At 41.2% G+C, this 19,656-nt stretch overlaps 1 protein-coding gene across 2 annotated transcripts in view; it reads right to left on the bottom strand.

Annotated features, from left to right (window-relative positions):
• The window catches only part of SRGAP1 (SLIT-ROBO Rho GTPase activating protein 1), a 302,903-nt gene extending 283,610 nt beyond the window's left edge, over positions 1–19,293 (bottom strand). For both annotated transcript variants that reach the window (XM_032173165.2, XM_032173166.2), the window contains exon 1: positions 18,918–19,293. In XM_032173165.2, the coding sequence (XP_032029056.1) occupies positions 18,918–18,984 (67 nt within the window). In that variant the 5' untranslated portion in view covers positions 18,985–19,293. The remainder of the gene's footprint in view (positions 1–18,917) is intronic.
• Positions 19,294–19,656: the final 363 nt, after the last annotated feature.

Here is a 19,656-nt window from a genome sequence, read left to right on the forward strand (position 1 = left end):
AAGCAGCTCTACAAGGAATGTTGCCATCTGCACACTGCAATGAAAGACCACACTGTCTAACTGCAATACCAAGACCCTAGAGATTTCCCAACACCGTCTCAGATTGTTCAGAAAAATGCGTATGTGTTCATGTTCTGCCCATATCAGAGCCTTTCACTGATCCTCACCACACATTTTCTCCCACATTTCCATATATCCTGGGTTTTTCCATATGCAGACACAAACCTATATATGACGAACTTTAAAGTGTTCGTGCAACATTTTTTTGCTCTCCTATACACGCATCCTCCTCAGTGTGTAGCTCTTGGATTATAAACATCATTTGAGATAGCAAGGACCTGAGCCATGGAATTCTCTTTATGAAAAAAAACATAGACTTATTCTTCCCATAGTAACTTGAACTATACTAAAATAAATACTGGATAAATTTAAATAATTCTAATTATTCATGAGCTTAAAAAATACAACTGGATATTAGATTTTGACTTACTGTAGTATAGTAAATATAGATACACCCCATATGACCCTTCTCGTTGAAATTAAAATTCTGGTTTTGGCCAGGTGTGGTGGCTCACGCCTGTAATCCGAGCACTTTGGGAGGCCGAGGCGGCTGGATCACCTGACGTCAGGAGTTTGAGACCAGCCTGGCCAATATGGTGAAACCCCATCTCTACTAAAAATACAAAAATTAGCCGGGCATGGTGACGTTCACCTGTAATCCCAGCTACTCTGAGGCTGAGGCAGGAGGATCGCTAGAACCTGGGAGGTGGAAGTTGCGGAGGTTGCAGTGAGCCAAGATCGTGCCACTGCACTCCAGCCTGGGTGATTCTGTCTCAAAAAAAAGAAAAAAAAATGCTGGATTTTTAAAATGTACTTTTAACCACATCACTGAGCTTTCACATAAGTAAAGAACTTTAAGGGCCCCATAGCAAGACAAAGTCAGTATAAAATAGATCAAATGATAGTAAGTGCTCTGGAGAAACATAATGCACGAAGGGAGATAGGATGGGCCAGGGAGATCAAGGTTTATAATCTGAAACAGCATGGTCAAGAAGAATAAGATTTCAAAATATCTGTAAAATTAGACCATAACTGTGTTAATATCAAACCTGGAATAAAATTTTTTTTAAAAATTTGACCATGTTCTATGATGATAACGCAATTAATTTAGAAATGAGAAACAAAAAGATAATTTAAATTACTGTATATATTTGGAAATTTTAAAACCTTTTTGTGTGTGTGGAGAAAAGGTCTTACTCTTGTCTCCCAGGCTGGAGTGCAGTGGTGCAAACATGGCTCACTGCAGCTTCAACTGCCTGGGCTCAAGCAATCCTCCCACCTTACCACCCTCCTGAGTAGCTGGGACTACAGGCACCTACCATCATGGCCATCTAATTTTTTAATTTTTTTATTTTTATTTTTTATTTTTTATTTTTTTTGAGATGGAGTTTCACTCATCGCCCAGGCTAGAATGCAGTGGCGTGATCTCGGCTCACTGCAACCTCCTCCTCCTGGGTTCAAGCAGTTCTCCTGCCTCAGCCTCCTGAGTAGCTGGGATTACAGGCAAGCACCACCACACCTGGCTAATTTTTGTATTATTAGCAGAGAGAGGGTTTACCATGTCGGCCAGGCTGGTCTCGAACTCCTGACCTCAGGTGATCCACCCACCTCATCCTCACAAAGTGCTGGGATTACAGGTGTGAGCCACTGCGCCAGGCCAATTTTTAATTTTTTTATACATGCTTGTAATCCCAGCACTTTGGGAGGCCGAGGCGGGCAGATCACAAGGTCAGGAGATCGAGACCACGGTGAAACCCCATCTCTACTAAAAGTACAAAAAATTAGCCGGGCGTGGTGGCGGGCACCTGTAGTCCCAGCTACTCAGAGAGGCTGAGGCAGGAGAATGACGTGAACCTGGGAGGCGGAGCTTGCAGTGAGCCAAGATTGCGTCACTGCACTCCAGCCTGGGCGACAGAGCAAGACTCCATCTCAAAAAAAAAAAAAAAAAATTTTTTTTTATAGAGACAGTGTCTCACTATGTTGCCCAGGCTGGTTTCAAATTCCTGGACTCAAGCAATTGACCCGTCTCGGCCTCCCAAACTGTTGGGATTACAAGGATAAGCCACCACTTCTGGCCTAAAACATATTTTTAAACAGGTCATGAGTCACAGAAATAATAATCATAGAAATTAGAAAATACACAGAGCTGAAAGATAAAAACACTACATATAAAAATTTATGCCTGGCTGGGTGCAGTGGTTCATGCCTGTAATCCTAGCACTTTGGGAGGCAGAGGCAGGCAGATCACTTGAGGTCAGGAGTTCAAGACCAGCCTGGCTAACATGGTGAAACCCTGTCTCTACTGAAAATACTAAAATTGGTGGGTATGGTAGTGGGTTCCTATAATCCTAGCTACTCCAGAGGTTGAGGTACGAGACTCACTTGAACCTGGGAGGCGGAGGTTGCAGTAAGCTGAGAATGTGCCACTGCACCCCAGCCTGGGCAACAGAGCAAGACTTTGTCTCAAAAAAAAAAAAAATATATATATATATGCGTACAATCCCTTTGTGAGGCTGAGCTGGGCAGATTGCTTGCGCTCAGGAGATCAAGACCAGACTTGGTAACATAGTGAATCCCTGTCTCTATTAAAAAAAAAAAAAAAATTACAGAATGCAGGTAAAGCAGTACTTAGAGGAAATTTTATAACCTTTTATTTTTATATGAGAAAAGAAAAATAATAACTGAGAAAATAAATAAAAAACTTTAAAAATAAGAACTGAGAAAATAAATACAAACTTTAAAAAGGTTCAGCAAATAAAGACCCATGAAAAAAGTAAAAGGGCCAGGCTTGACAATCTGTGCCTGCACTCCCAGTTACTCAGGAAGCTGAAGTGAGAGCATTACTTGAGCCCAGGAGTTCCAGGCTATAGTGCACAATGATTACACCTGTGAAAAGCACTGCACTCCAGCCTCGGCAACAAAGCGAGACCCTTTCTCTTTAAAAAAAAAAAAAAAAAAAAGAGAGAGCAAGAGAGAGAGAAATGAAGAAAAAGGAAGAGTATAATAGAGAGGATAAACTAATGAAACAGAAAATACAATACGGTAAGTCAATAAAGCAAAAACCTTGTTCTTTGAAAAGACTAATAAACATACTTCTGGCAAGTCAATCAATGAAAAAAGAGAGAAGATATACACAGACATTTGTTATTAATAGAAAAGAGGCCTAACTGAAAATAATGCAGAGATTAAGGCGATAAAAGGATGCTGTAAACGATTTTATGTCAGTTAATCAGAAAATTTGAACACAATGAGATTTTTCTCTCCTTGATGAAAATGTGAGACCCAGATGACTTTACAGATGAGTTCTACTAAACATTTAAGAGTCAGATAATTCCAATCTAACATGAACTCCTGCAGAAAACAGAAAAAGAGGAAACAACCTCCAACTAATTTCAAACACTATTACTCTCAGTTCATAATGTAATTATATTAAAAGGAAAAAATGAAATAGTCTTATGTATCTGTTTAAAAAATGTAAATACCAGGCTGGGCACGGTGGCTGACACCTGTAATCCCAGCACTTTGGGAGTCCGAGGCAGGCAAATTGCTTGAGCTCAGGAGTTCGAGACAAGCCTGAGGAACATGGTGAAACCCCATCTCTACCAAAAATACAAAAAATTAGCCAGGTGTGGTGGTGCATGCTTGTGGTCCCAGCGACCAACTCAGGAGGCTGAGGTGGGAGGAATGCTTGAGCCCAGGAGGCAGAGGTTGCAGTGAACCAAGATCACGCCACTGCACTCTAGCCTGGGCAACACGGAGCCCCCCCCATCCCAGAAAAATAAAAGGAAATACCATATATTTACACACACACCCCTCATGAGTCAAAGAAGAAATTATTATGAAAATAAAAAAATTTTTAGAACTTAATTCTTCACATATCAAAACTAGTGAGACGCAGCAAAGGTAGTACTTTAAGGAGAATTATCATGAATATTTATTAAGGAAGAAAAGATGCCTTTCTTAGGGATAATGCTTACATTAGAAGAAACAGTCATATTAGAAAGAATGATTATATTAGAAAAGGAATTGTATTCCATTTAACGCTGATGTTAAAAAGAGGAAAAGGTGTTTATGTTACAAATGTTACATTTTAAAAGCTGGTTACATTCTAAATACTTACATTAGTAATAGCGTTTATATTATAGAAAATAACTGTATTACCTTAAATGCTTATATTAGAATATAAGGATAAAAAAAGAATGAGCTATGTGTTCAACTTAAGAAAATAGGTAAAGAACAACAAATTCAATGAAAATGAAAACGATGATAGTAAAGATAAGAGCAGAAATTCACAAAACAGAGAAAAAAAACTAACAGAAACAGATAAACTAGCCAGGTGCAGAGGTTCACACCTGTAATCCCAGCACTTTGGGAGGCTGAGGTGAGTGGATCATTTGGGGCCATGAGTTCAAGACCAGCCTGTTCAATATGGCGAAACCCCATCTCTACTAATTATACAAAAATTAGCCAGGAGCCAGGCGTGGTGGTGCATACCTGTAATCCCAGCTACTTGGGAGGCTGAGGCACCAAAATCACTTGAACTGGGAGGTGGTGGTTGCAATGAGCCACTGAACTCCAGCCTGGATGACACAGTAAGACCTCATCTCCAAAAAAAAAAAAGACAAACTACTTTAAGATTCAGCAACAAAGGCAAAAATAAATATTTTAAAATAACGTATTTTAAATTCAATACTGATCAGCCTATGTTTCTAAAATAAGAGGATACTATCATCAATATTATTTTAATACATTTTAAATCTTATACAGAATGAATACATTTCTAGAAAAATATAATTTATCAGCCAGGCGCAGTGGCTCACACCTGTAAATTTAGATCACCTGAGGTCGGGAGTTCCAGACCAGACCGGCCAACATGGCAAAACCCCGTCTCTACTAAAAATACAAAAATTAGCTGGGCATGGTGGCGGGCACCTGTAATCCCAGCTACTTGGGAGGCTGAGGCAGGAGAATCGCTTGAACCTGGGAGGCAGAGGTTGCAGTGAGCAGATTGCGCCATTGCACTCCAGCCTGGCAACAAGAGCAAAACTCCATCTCAAAAAAAGAAAAGTATAATTTATCAAAACTGACATGAGAAGAAATACACAGCATAAATAATCCTATAACTAATAAAGAAAATGTTAACTACTGATTAGCAGTTAAAAAATTCTTCATACAAGGAAACTAATTAGACTCAGATAAACAGTTCTACTGGACTTTCAATGAAAGAAGTATTTTAAAGTTTCAACTTCTTCCACAAAATAGCCTCACTCACTGTGTGAGGCCAATATAACTTAGATTCGTGGTCAGGCTTGGTGGCTCTATGCCTGTAATCCCAGCACTTTGAAAGGCCGAGGCAGGAGGATTGAGCCCAGGAATTCTCTAAGTCCAGGAGTTCAAGACCAGCCTAGGCAATAAAGTGAAGCCCCATCTCCCCACCCTCCCCTCCAAAAAAAAACATAGACAGGGACATTACTAAAAAGGAAAGTCATAGGTCTGCTTTTTTACCAGGAATTTAAAGACAAAAATACTAGATATTAGCAAACTGAATCCAACAGTGTATATAGACACACACACACACACACACACACACACACATACACACACACACACACCACGCAAAATACAACGAAGATAGCCTTAATGCAAAGAAGGTTAAATATTAGGAAATCTATAAATATTACTCATCACATTAACAGAGTAAAGAAGAAAAAATGTAGTATCAACAGATTCAAAAAGAAAAAGAAGATAACATTCAACCACCTATTAATGATTAAAACTTCAAGTAAGCAAAGAACACAAAAGATTTGCACTTTACCTATTAAAGAGTATCTATAATAAACGGAAAACAACCATCATTCTTCAAGGGAGGAGGGGCCTGAAAGCATTCCTTTCTCAATGGAAAACAAGAATGCCAAGTTTGGCACTTTCACTAATTTTGTACTAGAAATTCTGGCTAGGGCAAAAATGTAAGAAAAATAAATCCATAGGGCTTATAAATGAGAAAACAAAATCATCTTTATTTATAAATAACGAGTGTTTTTTACCAAAAAAGGGAACAAATTCTTTGAAATAACAGACAAAGCGGCTATGTAAAAGTAAACTGCAGCCAGACACGGTGGCTCATGCCTGTAATCCCAGCACTTTGGGAGGCCAAGGCGGAAGGATCACTTGATGTCAGGAGTTTGAGATCAGCCTGGCCAAGATGGTGAAACCCTGTCTTTACTAAAAATACAAAAAAAGTTGCCAGGTATGGTGGTGCACGCCTGTAATACCAGCTACTTTGGAGGCTGAGGCAGGAGAATTGCTTAAACATGGGAGGCGGAGGTTGCAGTGAGCCGAGACCATGCCACTGCACTCCAGCCTGGGTGACAGAGCAAGACTTCGTCTCAAAAAAAAAAGTAAATTGCAGACCAGGTGTGGTGGCTCACATCTGTAATCCCAGCACTTTGGGAGGGCAAGGCGGGCAGATCATCTGAGGTCGGGAGTTCAAGACCAGCCTGGCCAACATGGAGAAATTCCATCTCTACTAAAAATACAAAATTTGCCAGGCGTGGTAGAGCATGCCTGTAATCTTAGCTACTTGGGAGGCTGAGGCAAGAGAATCGCTTGAACCCAGGTGGCGGAAGTTGCAGTGAGCCGAGATCGCGCCAGTGCACCTCCAGCCTGGGTAAGCAAAACTCCATCTCAAAAAAAAAAAAAAAAAAAAAAAAGTAAATTGCATTTCTGCATAATAGAAACTAGAAAACAATCTTGAAAGAGAGCTCATGAACATTAGTCATAAAAATAATAGCATCCTGATATAAATCTAACCAAAAACATCAAAAATATAAAACTTTATGCAAAGATATTTTAAAACAACTAAATAAATGGAGGAATACTCATATTCACAGGTAGGAAGAACTAATATATAGATGCCAATTCTTCCTTAATTGATTTATAATTTCACGCAATTTCAATCAAAATGCCAATGTGTTTTCAATGGAAGGCAAACTAATTCTAAAATTTACTTGGAAGAGAAAGGAGCAAGATCAGAAGATACTTCTGAAAAAGAAGAAAGAAGGAAGATTTAGCTTACCAGACATAAAGACTTATCACAAAGCCATAGTAGTTAAGATAGTGTGATTGGTATTGGTACAAGAATAAATTAAGGAACGGAACACAATACAGTGTCCAAAAATAGAGTTTTGCATATGTGAAACTTTCATCAAAACAGAAGCAGCTAGCATATCATTTCTTCAAAAAGACTATTAGCACATGGAACCCAAAAAAGGTCATTTATATGAAAAGAACTTTAAAAAAATTCCTAGCTCACACAAAATAAAAAATAAACTTCAGATGAATTAAAAGCATACGCCAAAAGCAAAATTTTACAACATTTAGAAGATGACACAGACAGATATCTTCCTTACTTTAAAGTGGGGAAGGATTATTTAAACACCAAATATAAATAATTGATACATGTGAACAAACTAAAAACGAACAACTTCTATTTATTAAGAGGATCTTTTTATTTATTTATTTATTTATTTATTTATTTATTTATTTATCTATTTATTTATTTAGAGACGGAGTTTTGCTCTTGTTGCCCAGGCTGGAATGCAATGGTGCGATCTTGGCTCACCCCCACCTACTGGGTTGAGATGATTCTCCTGCCTCAGCCTCCCAAGTAGCTGGGATTACCAGCGCCCGCCAACATGCCCAGCTAATTTTTGTATTTTTAGTAGAGATGGCGTTTCACCATGTTGGCCAGGCTGATCTCAAACTCCTGACCTCAGATGATCCACCTGCCTCAGCTTCCCAAAGTGCTGGGATTACAGGCATGAGCCACCAAGCCCAGCCTAGAGGATCTTTTTAAAAGTGAAACCACAAGGTACAGACTGGGAGCAGATATTTGCAACAGCTATAACTGGCAAGAGACTAACATCACGAACATACTAAAACAAAACAAAACTCACAAATCAATAAGATATACACACCTACTATGTACCCACAAAAATTAAAAATAAAAAGGAAGAGAAAATCATTCTGGCTGGGCATGTTGGCTCACGCCTGTAATCCCAGCACTTTGGAAGGCCAAGGCGGGCAATCACTTGAGCCCAGGAGTTCAAGACCAGCCTGGGCAACATGGTGAAACCCTGTCTCTACTAAAAAATACAAAAATCATCCGGGTGTGGTGGTGCATGCCTGTAGTCCCAGCTACTCGGGAAGCTGAGGCACGAGAATTTCCTGAACTTGGGAGGTGGAGGTTGCAGTGAGCCGCAGAGATGGCGCCAATGCACCGTAGCCTGGCTGATAGAGTGAGACTCTCCTTCAAAAAAAAAACAAAAAAACATTTTTCATGTTGACTGCTGCTTGTTCACCAAAATCTGTTCTTTCATGCTGTGACCATCAAGTTATAATTAGAAACAGGGCCATCCAGAGAGACTATATTTCCCAGCTTCCCTTGCAGCAAGATGTGACCATGTGACTAAGTTCCCACTGGTTAAATAAGTGGAAATTATGTGTACTACTAAGGGCTGGGTTTGAAAACCGTGGACATGTGCTCCTTAAGGCTGATTTTCCTTCCTACAAGCCGAAACACTGAAATACTTAAAATCTGGTTTCAAAGAGTAGACAAGTTCATTTATCTAGGTAATGGCAGAACCACGAGATGGAAGGAACCTTAATAATGGGGCAAAGATGTCCTGGTGGCCTGGATTGGACATCTCCAGTCTGTTACCCGAGAAAGAAAAAAAATCTCTCTATTTTCAAGTCACGGTTTGGGGGGTTCTCTTTATTATAACAGCTTAGCCTCTTCCCTAACTAATACATTTTCAATGCTAAGTGTTTTTCAGGCTGTGGAACTCTCCTCCCCTGCTAATAAGAGAAAGGCTTGACACTACCTGGTAAAGATGAACATGCACATTCCCAGTGACCCATCAAGTACACCTAGAGAAACTCTTCTCGTACGTGTACACCAGGAGACACCTACAGCATTGTATACACTATTACTATTCATGATAGCAAAAAAACTATAAATAATTCAAATGTCATACAGAATGAATCAATAGCTTATAGTATTTTTTATGCACTGGAATATTATGCACCAGAGAAAGCACACAGTGTGGCAGTGAAATTATAGTTGCATACATTAACGTAGATTAATCTTAACATAATAATATTGAGTATAAAATTGAAGTCATAAGAATACATATTATTAATTTTTTATTGGGGAAAATTTCAAGCATATGCAAAAATAAAGCGAATAATATAATTAACCTCATGCACCCACTGATTATCAATTCATTTTGTATTTTATCTGTATGCCTACCTATTTCTTCCCTCCCCAAGATTATTTTCAAGAAAATCCCAGATGTCCTAATTTCATCCATTATTACTCAGCATGTATCTTTAAAAGATAAAGATTTGTTATACATGCCAAAACACTACTATTCCAATTTTTAAAATTTACACCAATTCATCAATATTATTAAAAATTCAGAAAGTGTTCAAATGGCCCTATATTCTTGATATATGAATGCATCCTAATCAAAACTCTAAAAAAGCTACAAAATGATAGTAAAGCTTTATAGAAAACAAAGGAATGATTAATACTAAGAGTGGCAGTGGGAATGAAGGGAGATTTGCTAGGAAAGGGACATTCCATGGGCGTTTCTAAGGCACTGGTAATGTTCTGTTTCTTAACCTGGGTGGCTAGTACTGAAATGTTCAAAGCTATTATTCTTTAAACTGTAAATAATAATTTTCTGTACCTGTTTGTATGTATATTTCACAAAGCAAGCAAGCTTGCTCTCCCAAACACACATGCCAACTAAGCTCAAAGCAAGGAAAAACCAAAGTATATAAATGAGTTGTAAACAAATGAGAAATTTGGTTGTCCCATGGACAAATCTGATTATCAGACGTTCAATCCACAGGCTAAGCTTTGCTTGGATTTACCTTGCCCACTCCTGTACTCAAGGAGAGTGGAGTTGAAAGTCAGATTCCTACGTTTAGCCTGAAAATTTACCAAAGGCCAGGTATACTGTGGTCCAAAGACACAGAAAGTACTAACTACACTAAATAGGAAAGTTAAGCAGAAATTCCTCCTTCCATGCATTATAGCTTGTTTTGCACATACACAACTCAGTGTATCCCTCAGGGTGCCCATGCAAAGCAATGGTAACTGGCTCACTGTGGGTGCTCAAAACTGTTAGCTCTGGTTATGATTATCTTTAATTATTATTTCACCTTCCATTTTACAGTCTTTCTTCAATTATTATAAAACAACCATATCATAAAGTGTTCTTCAAAAACCAGTGGTAAAGACTGCATAACACTGCATGTATAAAGTTAGTTAACAATTTACCAGTGGAATTTAGTTAACCATTCCTCACTGTTGGACATTTAGGATGTTTCCAGCTGTGTGACTTTCTAAAGAAATTATAAACCATCTGAATTCAACTTAAAATTTTGTGGTAATAGGCCCAGCGCAGTGGCTCACACCTGTAATCCCAGCACTTTGGGAGGCCGAGGCAGGTGGATCACCTGAGGTCAGGAGTTCGAGACCAGCCTGGCCAACACGGTGAAACCCCGCCTCTCCTAAAAATACAAAATATTAGCCGGGCATGGTGGCAGGCGCCTGTACTCCCAGCTACTCATGAGTCTGAGGCAGGAGAATTGCTTGAACCCGGGAAACGGAGGTTGCAGTGAGCCAAGATCGTGCCATTCCACTCCAGCCTGGGCAACAAGAGTGAAACTCCATCTCGAAAAAAAAAAAAAATTTGCAGTAATTCTTGTTTGGACATCCTAGATAATTCTGAATGATCACCATGCTTATTTGCAGTATAAAGGAATTATTATTCCAAATTATTCCTCTTCTCATGTAATAAATGTTTAATGAGGCCCTGTACTAAAGCGTGTGGGAGATGCACAGACAATGATTTCCAATATCAAAGTGCTTTCTAGTGAAACAGAAGCAAATTAGCAGTCATAAGTGGAATTTTCATTCCTACATTGATTTTAAAAGAAAATACTTTTCTCAAGACTATGAGATTAAGTCAGTGATTTTATCTGATGTCATAAGAATCTTTTTCACCCACAGGTAAGTCAAATCCACTGACTGAACTAGTTTTCATTTTCCACACGGCATCACTGAACAGAGGTAGAGACAATTTAAAACAAAAGTTATTCTTAAATACGGGGCAGCCCAGGGCCAGGAATGTGCTTTTAGGCTTTGTTACTTGCACTTGGATGAAAGATAATGACAAAATATAAAATCCACCTTACAATGAGCTGGGAATCTGTATGCATTGTCTATTCTATTTCCCTTTTAAATTCCACCATGAAACTCACTCCATTCTAAAAGCACATGGCACTCTCTTAGGATAATTCAAGATTAGTCCACTTTGGAATTCATTCTGGTAAAAAGACTAGCGATTACATATTTGAATTTCAAAAAACTTATCTGAATCAGAATGCAACAAGATACAGCAGATAGAACAACAGGCTGGGCGAGGTGGCTCATGCCTGTAATCCCAGCACTTTGGGAGACCCAAGGCTCAAGTAGGTGGATCACTTGAGTTTAGGAGTTTGAAACCAGCCTGGGCAACATGGCCAAAACCTGTCTCTACAAAAAATACAAAAATCAGGTGTGATGGCAGGCGCCTATAGTCCCAGCTACATGGGAGGCTGAAGTGGCAGGATCACCTGAGCCTGGGGAGGTTGAGGCTGCAGTGAGCTGAGCCGAGATTGGGCCACTACGCTCCAGCCTGAGCAACAGAGTGAGACTGTGTCTCGAAAATAAATAAATACAGTAGATAGAAAAGAAAACCAACATTAAACAGATAACAATGACTAACGTTTGTTGACTATTATGTGCCAAGCCTGTGATAAATGTTTTCCTTACTGCAATCTCACAAAGACAACAAGGAGGCCAGGTGTAGTGGCTCACGCCTGTAATCCCAGCACTTGGGGAAGCTGAGGCGGGTGGATCGCTTGAGGTCAGGAGTTCGAGACCAGCCTGGCCAACATAGTAAAACTCTGTCTGTACTAAAAATACAAAAAAAATTAGCTGGGCATGGTGGTGCATGCCTGTAATCCTAGCTACTTGGGAGGTTGAGGTGGGAGGAGCACTTGAACCTGAGAATCCCGCCACTGCACTCCCGCCTGGGTGACAGAGCAAGACTCGGTCTCAAAAAAAAAAAAAAAAAAAGAAAGAAAGAAAAAAAAGAAAAAGTAAGTACTACTATTATCCCTATTTTACAGATGGAGAAATTGACTCTTAGAGATCACACAACTAATCGGTGACAAGGCTAGACTGCTAACACCAAAGTTTCTGCTTTTTAATCATTTCTTTTCTAAAAATTAGAGATGGTGTCTCGCCATGTTGACCAAGCTGGTCTCAAACTCCTGGTCTCAAGTGATCCTTCCATCTCTGCCTCCCAAAGTGCTGAGATTACAGGTGTGAGCCACCATGCTTGGCCCAGAGTTCCTGGTTTTAAACACCATGTTCTGTTTCTTCCCAGTCTAACATATCAACAGGGGAGAGTAGATAATGCTGTCAATAAATTAGAAAGTAGTTCTGAGCTGACAAAAATACCTTTACATAACTGTCGCTAAGCCAAACTTCTTTTTTTCCGAGATGGAGTCTCGCTCTGTGGCCCAGGCTGGAGTGCAGTAGCACAGTCTCAGCTCACTGCAACCTCTGCCTTCTGGGTTCAAGTGATTCTCGTGCCTCAGCCTCCAGAGTAGCTGGGATTATAGATACATACCACCACACCCAGCTAATTTTTGTGTTTTTAGTAGAGACAAGATTTCACCATGTTGCCCAGGCTGGTCTCAAACTCCTGGGCTCAAGCGATCCACCTGCCTCGGCCTCCCAAAGTGCTAGGATTGATTACAGGCATGAGCTACCATGCCCAGCCTCTAATCCAAATTTCTGCCTTCAAACTGCTAAAGCATAAATAGACTAATTAGACAAATAATCTATTCCCTTTTATCTTGTTAGTTGTTTGAATTGAAGTGAAAATAGGTAGCATGAATACAATTTTTTAACTGTCTCTCCTTGGCCGGGCACGGTGGCTCATGCCCATTATCCCAGCACTTTGGGAGGCTGAGGCAGGAGCTCAGGAGTTTGAGACCAGTCTGGGCAACATGGCGAAACCCTATCTTTACAAAAAAAAAATAGCCAGGTATGGTGGTGTGTACCTATATTCCCTGCTACTTGGGGTGCTGAGGCAGAAGAATCGCTTGAGCCCAGGAGGTCAAGGCTGCAGTGAGCCTTGTTCACCCACTGCACTGCAGCCTGGGTGACAAAGCAAGACCCTGTCTTGAAGAAAAAAAAAATTGGCCAATTTACAAAGACTCTAAAACCTAGAACAGACTTGAAGTTGTCTGGCTCCTAAACTGGTCAACATAGCACAGGAGTAAACAAACCAATCTAGATTGTCAGAGCTGAGATTTACTACCCTGTATTATAATCCAGCCCTCATGTGTTTCAGAAGGTCATGCTTTGCTCAAAATTTTCTTCAAAACTATCCCTTAATATATTCTGAAGTTCATGAAACTAATCGGGTTTTCAGGGCACTGTAAAGGCTTTGTTGCAACAGCGCAATTAGCTTTACCAAAATATCAGGCAAATCACATTTGTACATATTAACCATGTTGTTTTTCTAGACCTTAAAGGCCACCATGTGAAGCTGCTGCCTGGGTATTATGGTTTCTTGAAATGGTCCTGGTGAAAAAAAAACTTGGTTAGAGTTAATGTAATTAACTCCTGTTCATAGATGGCGGTTTCTATGCTCTCTTAGGTCCAACAATGACTCCTTCAATGAATGTAAAGTCTAAATAGGTAACTGTTCTACCTCCTATTTAGATATCTACTTTGTGAGGAATCTACAAGTGAATTATCGCTACTGAAAAGAAGATAACCTGGGTTCTGGTCCCAGGTATGTCACTGTTATGTGTGCAACTCCGTCATTAAACCTCCCTGCATCATGTAATGAGTGGGTTGGAGAAAAAATGTTAAAAGTCCCTCCCAGCTATAAAGTTTTAATTCATAAGTGAAATTGCTGTCACTTCCTAGTCTATGTTAGAAGAAAGAACATAAGATGCAGACACAGGTTCCATATTACTATGGCATGATGCAGGGCCATACCAAATCAAATTGGCATTTCCTCATGTTCCATCTGCTACTAAAATGTATTATTTGTATGTCAGGCTGCAGAGTGGTCAAAGAACAACAGATTTTCTTGGCACTCCCTGTACATATTGCATGTAGATAAATATGGTGCTATCTCTAGGAAAATACTACAAATAATAACTGTCGATTCTTAGCAACTAGCAACACGCATTATTAAAAACAAACAGCCTCTCAAGTTCCACTTCATAAAACATGTCTTTTTGAATCTTTTTTGTTCTCATATGTGTAGCTCCACAATATTTTTGCTGCAGAATACAGGAATTACATAGATCACTACAGTCCACAGATAATCTCAAAACCTTCTGTTAGCCAATTATTCAATCCCTTCCACTGCTACGCTATTTGCCAGAGATGCTAACAAATAGCATAGTCAACTGGTTTGGGTTTCATACACTTTTCCAGACATGCTTGCTTTCTAATGGCCTATTCAAACAAGAGATTTATTTCTCTTAATTCTAAGCCTTTGAGAATTTGACCAAAAGGCATGAAATGTTCAATTCATTCTTTAAAACTGTTGCTTGGGGTCCTCTTTTGTCCCCCATTTAAACCTATCCATTGTTTAACCACTTGTATCATTCCTGATTCTTCTCTGTCTTACAATTCTGTGCTACACTTCTCTGCATGTGGTTTTGATTACTGTTTTTTCTGTATTCTTTATTGTATTATATTTTAATTCTCCAAGAACTCAATTTATAGTGTCCATGAACTTATGAAAAAAAGTGAAAGCAAAAATGATTCTCCACAAAACAGAGCAGCCAAGAGAAAACTTTAAAAGCTTGAAAATTTTATGAGGCAATTAATAGGAACTGATATGACATCTTCAATTAGATTCAAAGACACTTAGGATTACAAAAATTAGTCAGGCATGGTGGTGCACGCTTGTATTTCCAGCTACTCCGGAGGCCGAGGCACGAGAATCACTTGAACCTGGAAGGCGGAGGCTGCAGAGAGCAGAGATCGTGCCACTGCACTCCAGCTTGGGTGACAGAGTGAGACTCTGTCTCAAAAAGAAAAAAAAAAAAAAAGACACTTAAGATGAAGAGAATTCCAACTCCTTATCTTATAGATAAGAAAACCGAACGAAACCCAGAGAGAGGCTAAGTGACTTGCCCAAAATGATACACACAACTAGATACATCTAGGATCTCATACATAAAATTACAAATTATCACCAGGAATGGTTCTTTTCACAGTTAAGAATAGCCCCATGAAGTCTGTTCCCAAAACCTGTGCAGGCAGCGACAATGGCAAAATTCCATATCTGGGCCGGGTGCAGTGGCTCATGCCTGTAATCCCAGCACTTTGGGAGGCAGAGGCAGGTGGATCACCCGAGGTCAGGAGTTCGAGGCCAGCCTGGCCAACATGTCGAAACCCCATCTCTACTAAAAATACAAAAATTAGCTGGGCGTGGTGGTGCGTGCATATAATTCCAACTACTCCGGAGGCTGAGGCAGGAGAATCACTTGAACCCAGGAGGCAGAGGTTGCAGTAAGCCGAGATCACGCCACTGCACTCTGGGGCGGCAGACCAATACTCCTTTTATATATATATAATAAAAACAAAAAAATAAAAAAATTCCATATCTGAAGTCATTCCTTTAGGTCAAAACATTATCTCAAAAATTCTGAGATAAATAAAGTTGTTATTAGGGAAAATGGGAGAGAATAAGAGGGGAAACTATTCTAGAGTGTTAGGTTCTAAGTTAGAAGGTAAAAAAAAATACATAAAATCAAAATGACTCTTGAAATCACCCACACACCTAAGTCACCTATAGAGTCCAATATGTATGTTTATTCATTGTGTTTTTCTTGAGACAGAGTCTCCCTCTGTCAGCCAGGCTGGAGTGCAGTCGCACAATTTCAGCTCACTGCAACTTCTGCCTCCCGGGTTCAAGCAATTCTCCTGACTCAGCCTCCAGGGTAGCTGGGACTACAGGCATGCACCACCATGTCCAGCTAATTTTTGTATTTTTAGTAGGGACAGGGTTTCACCATGTTGGTCAGGCTGGTCTTGACCTCAGGTGATCCGCCCACCTCGGTCTCCCAAAATGCTGGGATTACAGGTGTGAGCCACCGTGCCTGGCCTAGACTTATGTCTTAATGAGTCCCACACAGCCAGGTTTTCCTTCAGCAATAGAACAGAATTTTTTTTTTTAATCATCAGATAAGGTTCCCGACTGTAATTTAAAAAGTATGCTGTTCCAAATACATATACCTTTATTTATTTATTTATTAGATAGAGTCTCACTATGTCACCCAGACTGGAGTGCAGTGATGTGATCTCGGCTCACTGTAACCTCTGCCTCCTGGGTTCAAGTGGAACCACAGGCACACTGGGACCACAGGCGTGTGCCACCACACCTAGCTAATTTTTGTATTTTTTGGTAAAGATGTGGTTTCTCTACCAAAATGTTGGCCAGGCTGGTCTTGAAATCCTGACCCCAAGTGATCTGCCTGCCTCAGCCTCCCGGAATGCTGAGATTACAGGCATGCACCATGCACCTGGTCCCAAAACACATACCTTTAAATAACAGACTAACACTCTGCAAGGGTACAGAAAAACCAGAGTCTTGTCTCCCATGCTGTCCTTACTAAGGGGCCTACTCTCCCTGCATTGGACAGCTGGCCTCATGTACTATTTATCTGTTATTTTTCTCCCACTCTCTTCTTGATTTGCCCAGAAGTACCAGGTGAATTTGTGCCATTTAATGCGTATGTGATCTGACTCCATGATATTCCCTTATTCCCATGTTTGTGTATGGATGTAGTGATCTAGGTTAGATACTGGATGTGTAGGTTATTGCAGGAGGAGGTAAAGCCTGGACACAGGGCAGGGCAGGTGCAGTGAAGAGTCCTAAAGCAGCCTAGGGACTCGTAGGTGTGTGGAAGGGAGAAGCGTTGAAGGAAATAGGGATAAGGTCACTCTCTGTGGGACAGACTTAGTTCCAAATGTGATTTTCACCATGTTCATGATTTTTCTTCCATTTCAATTTGATAGACACATTGCAACACATCCCATTTCGCTGATTTTCAAATAAGGACTTCATCACTGGCAAGTGACCTTACAGCAAAGATAAAGAAATCAACATTTGGAAGTGCATTTGCCAATTAGTGCTCTAGGCGGCAGAAAAACCAGACTGCCACCCCTTGAAGACCTGCCACAAAGAGCCATGTGGAAAAACTGCACAGAGAAATGGTGGTTGTGAACAAGAGTTCTGCCTTGGAATGAAAGGTTTTAGGCTATGGGCTATGTTGGATTCACTGAAAAAAGAAAGGTTAGTCTCATTAGAAAGTTTACCTGGCTCTAAGAAAATAATTACTTATCTGCCAACACAACTTCCACAGCAATGAAACAAGTTCCCGTAAGTATAAATTATGACAATTCCAAGCAGACAAAAATCTGTGTCTCCTGAACAATGTTTAGCTTAACTCCATTATAGGGGTCAGCCTAAAGATAACCTAAGTTATCTTGCATATTGTGTCTGCCATGTTCACAATGAGTTGGTCTGGGTTCACACTGGATGATACAGGATTTCTCCACCAGGTCCTCTCACAGGACTCCAGGCATTTTTACAACTTGACCACACAAAAGAACACTCAGGCTGCTCCTCCCTTGCTCAAGGGAAGTACAGTAATGCCTCTCTCCATAGCCCTTTCATAAGACTGTGCATAGACAAACACAGGTGTGTACATAGCAATCTTTATGAACTTTGCATTGAATGTGTCAAAGAACAGCGGCGATCCCAACATTCCATCCATTGTCTCAATCAGGAAAGCTACTCCTGAGACCTCAGGAAAGAGGAGGAAGAAATTCAACTGACATAAATGTTTACGAAACACTTCAGTAACAAAACAAAATACTTGTATTGGAGAGAAAATATATATTTTTTTAATCACAAGGCATAGAAAGTAAAAATAATTAATCAGCCTTAATTAGGTTTCCTTCATTAGTGGACAATGTAAATGGATTGAAACTAGTACGCAAATATTCAAACCTTCATTTTACATGCAAGTGGCTTCCAGCAAATGATAAAGCAATATTCCCATGTGAGTGTGAAAGATGGCAATGAATTCTGGCCCATTATAAAGGAAGAGTCAGATTCCACTAGTCATTGCTTCGTTTAACTGCCAGGCTTTTAGGGAGCTATTTAATAAAAGCGGGACTCGCCCTAATAAATTGTGAGCGGTGTAAATAGGTGAGCGGTGTAAATATCTGAAATAGCCTGCACTCAATGAGGCTGTAGACCGCTTGGGGTTCACAGACTTTACAAAAATGATTCCGTAAAAAAATTACGTAGTGACAATCCTACCATTTTTAAAAAGAATAATGATGGTGATAATAAGAGCTGGACAGGATCCTCCACTGCTGCCTGCTTCCCATATAAGTTGCCCAGCTGAAGGTGGTTAAGTTAAAGCCAGTTTTCTCCCCATTAGAGATGCGGGCTGGCAGCTGGCGGGGGGATGTCACCCAGTTTCCAGCTTCCCGTGGGTTTGACGGGACTGGGATTGCAACTGGGAACTAACTGGCTTGTAGGAAGCCCAGGTGGCTCAGGCAGGGCTCGAGCTGTCCCCTCACCACCTTCCTCCTACGCAGACACCAAGTTAGAAACGCAACTCCACGAGCACAATGAAAAGAAGACACACAAAAGGATCAAGGCAGCCGCTCCCATCCTTACCTTTGACTTGACTTTCATACTCGGCTATGATCTCTTTGTCCTTCTTGAATCGGCTCGGGGTGGACATTATCCAGCTGTTCCGGGTTTGCTTTCAATGGGCAAGTTTTGTTCAGTGGTCACAACCCGTTCTCCTTGGAGAGGCAGAGTTGTACTCCCACACGCAGGCAATCCAGAGGCAGCGCCGACCCGAGGGAAGGGAGGAGGGAGAGGAGAAGTAGGAGGAGGAGGGGAAAAGGAGCGTGTAGAGAGGACTAGATTAGCCCGGGCGCTGGCACCATACTCTCGGAATTGAGCTCCGTCGGTGATCCCAGGGAATCCCCGGGGTCGGGGCTGGAAAGGCCAGACGCTCAGGCAAACTCCAGCCAGCGAGTGGCGGGGAACGTCCCCCAGCCCACCTCGCCGGGAGCCGAGCCACTTCCTCTACGGCCGCTGGGCGGGCGCGGGGCTCGCGCCGGCGCTTCGCACCATTGTTCGAGACCCGCACCGGGCGCCCGGGACAGGGCCAGCGGCGGAGGGCAGGCGCTGGGAACGCGCCCAGCTCGGGCGCCACAACCCTCCTTTCCTGCCTCCAGCCGCCGGCTCCGGCGCTCAATGGTCCCGCCCGGGCTGGGGATGCTGCTGCCACGGCCGCCGCTCCTCTGCCCGCAGACACTGCCGCTACAGCTCGGCAGGCGAAAGGAATCGCAATCCTAACGCGAGTCGCCGCTGCTGCTGAGACGGTGAAGGCGGCGACGCTCAG

The sequence above is a fragment of the Hylobates moloch genome, unplaced genomic scaffold (genome assembly GCF_009828535.3).
Source record: "Hylobates moloch isolate HMO894 unplaced genomic scaffold, HMol_V3 SCAFFOLD_13, whole genome shotgun sequence".
In the NCBI taxonomy this organism is placed as follows: Eukaryota; Metazoa; Chordata; class Mammalia; order Primates; family Hylobatidae; genus Hylobates; species Hylobates moloch.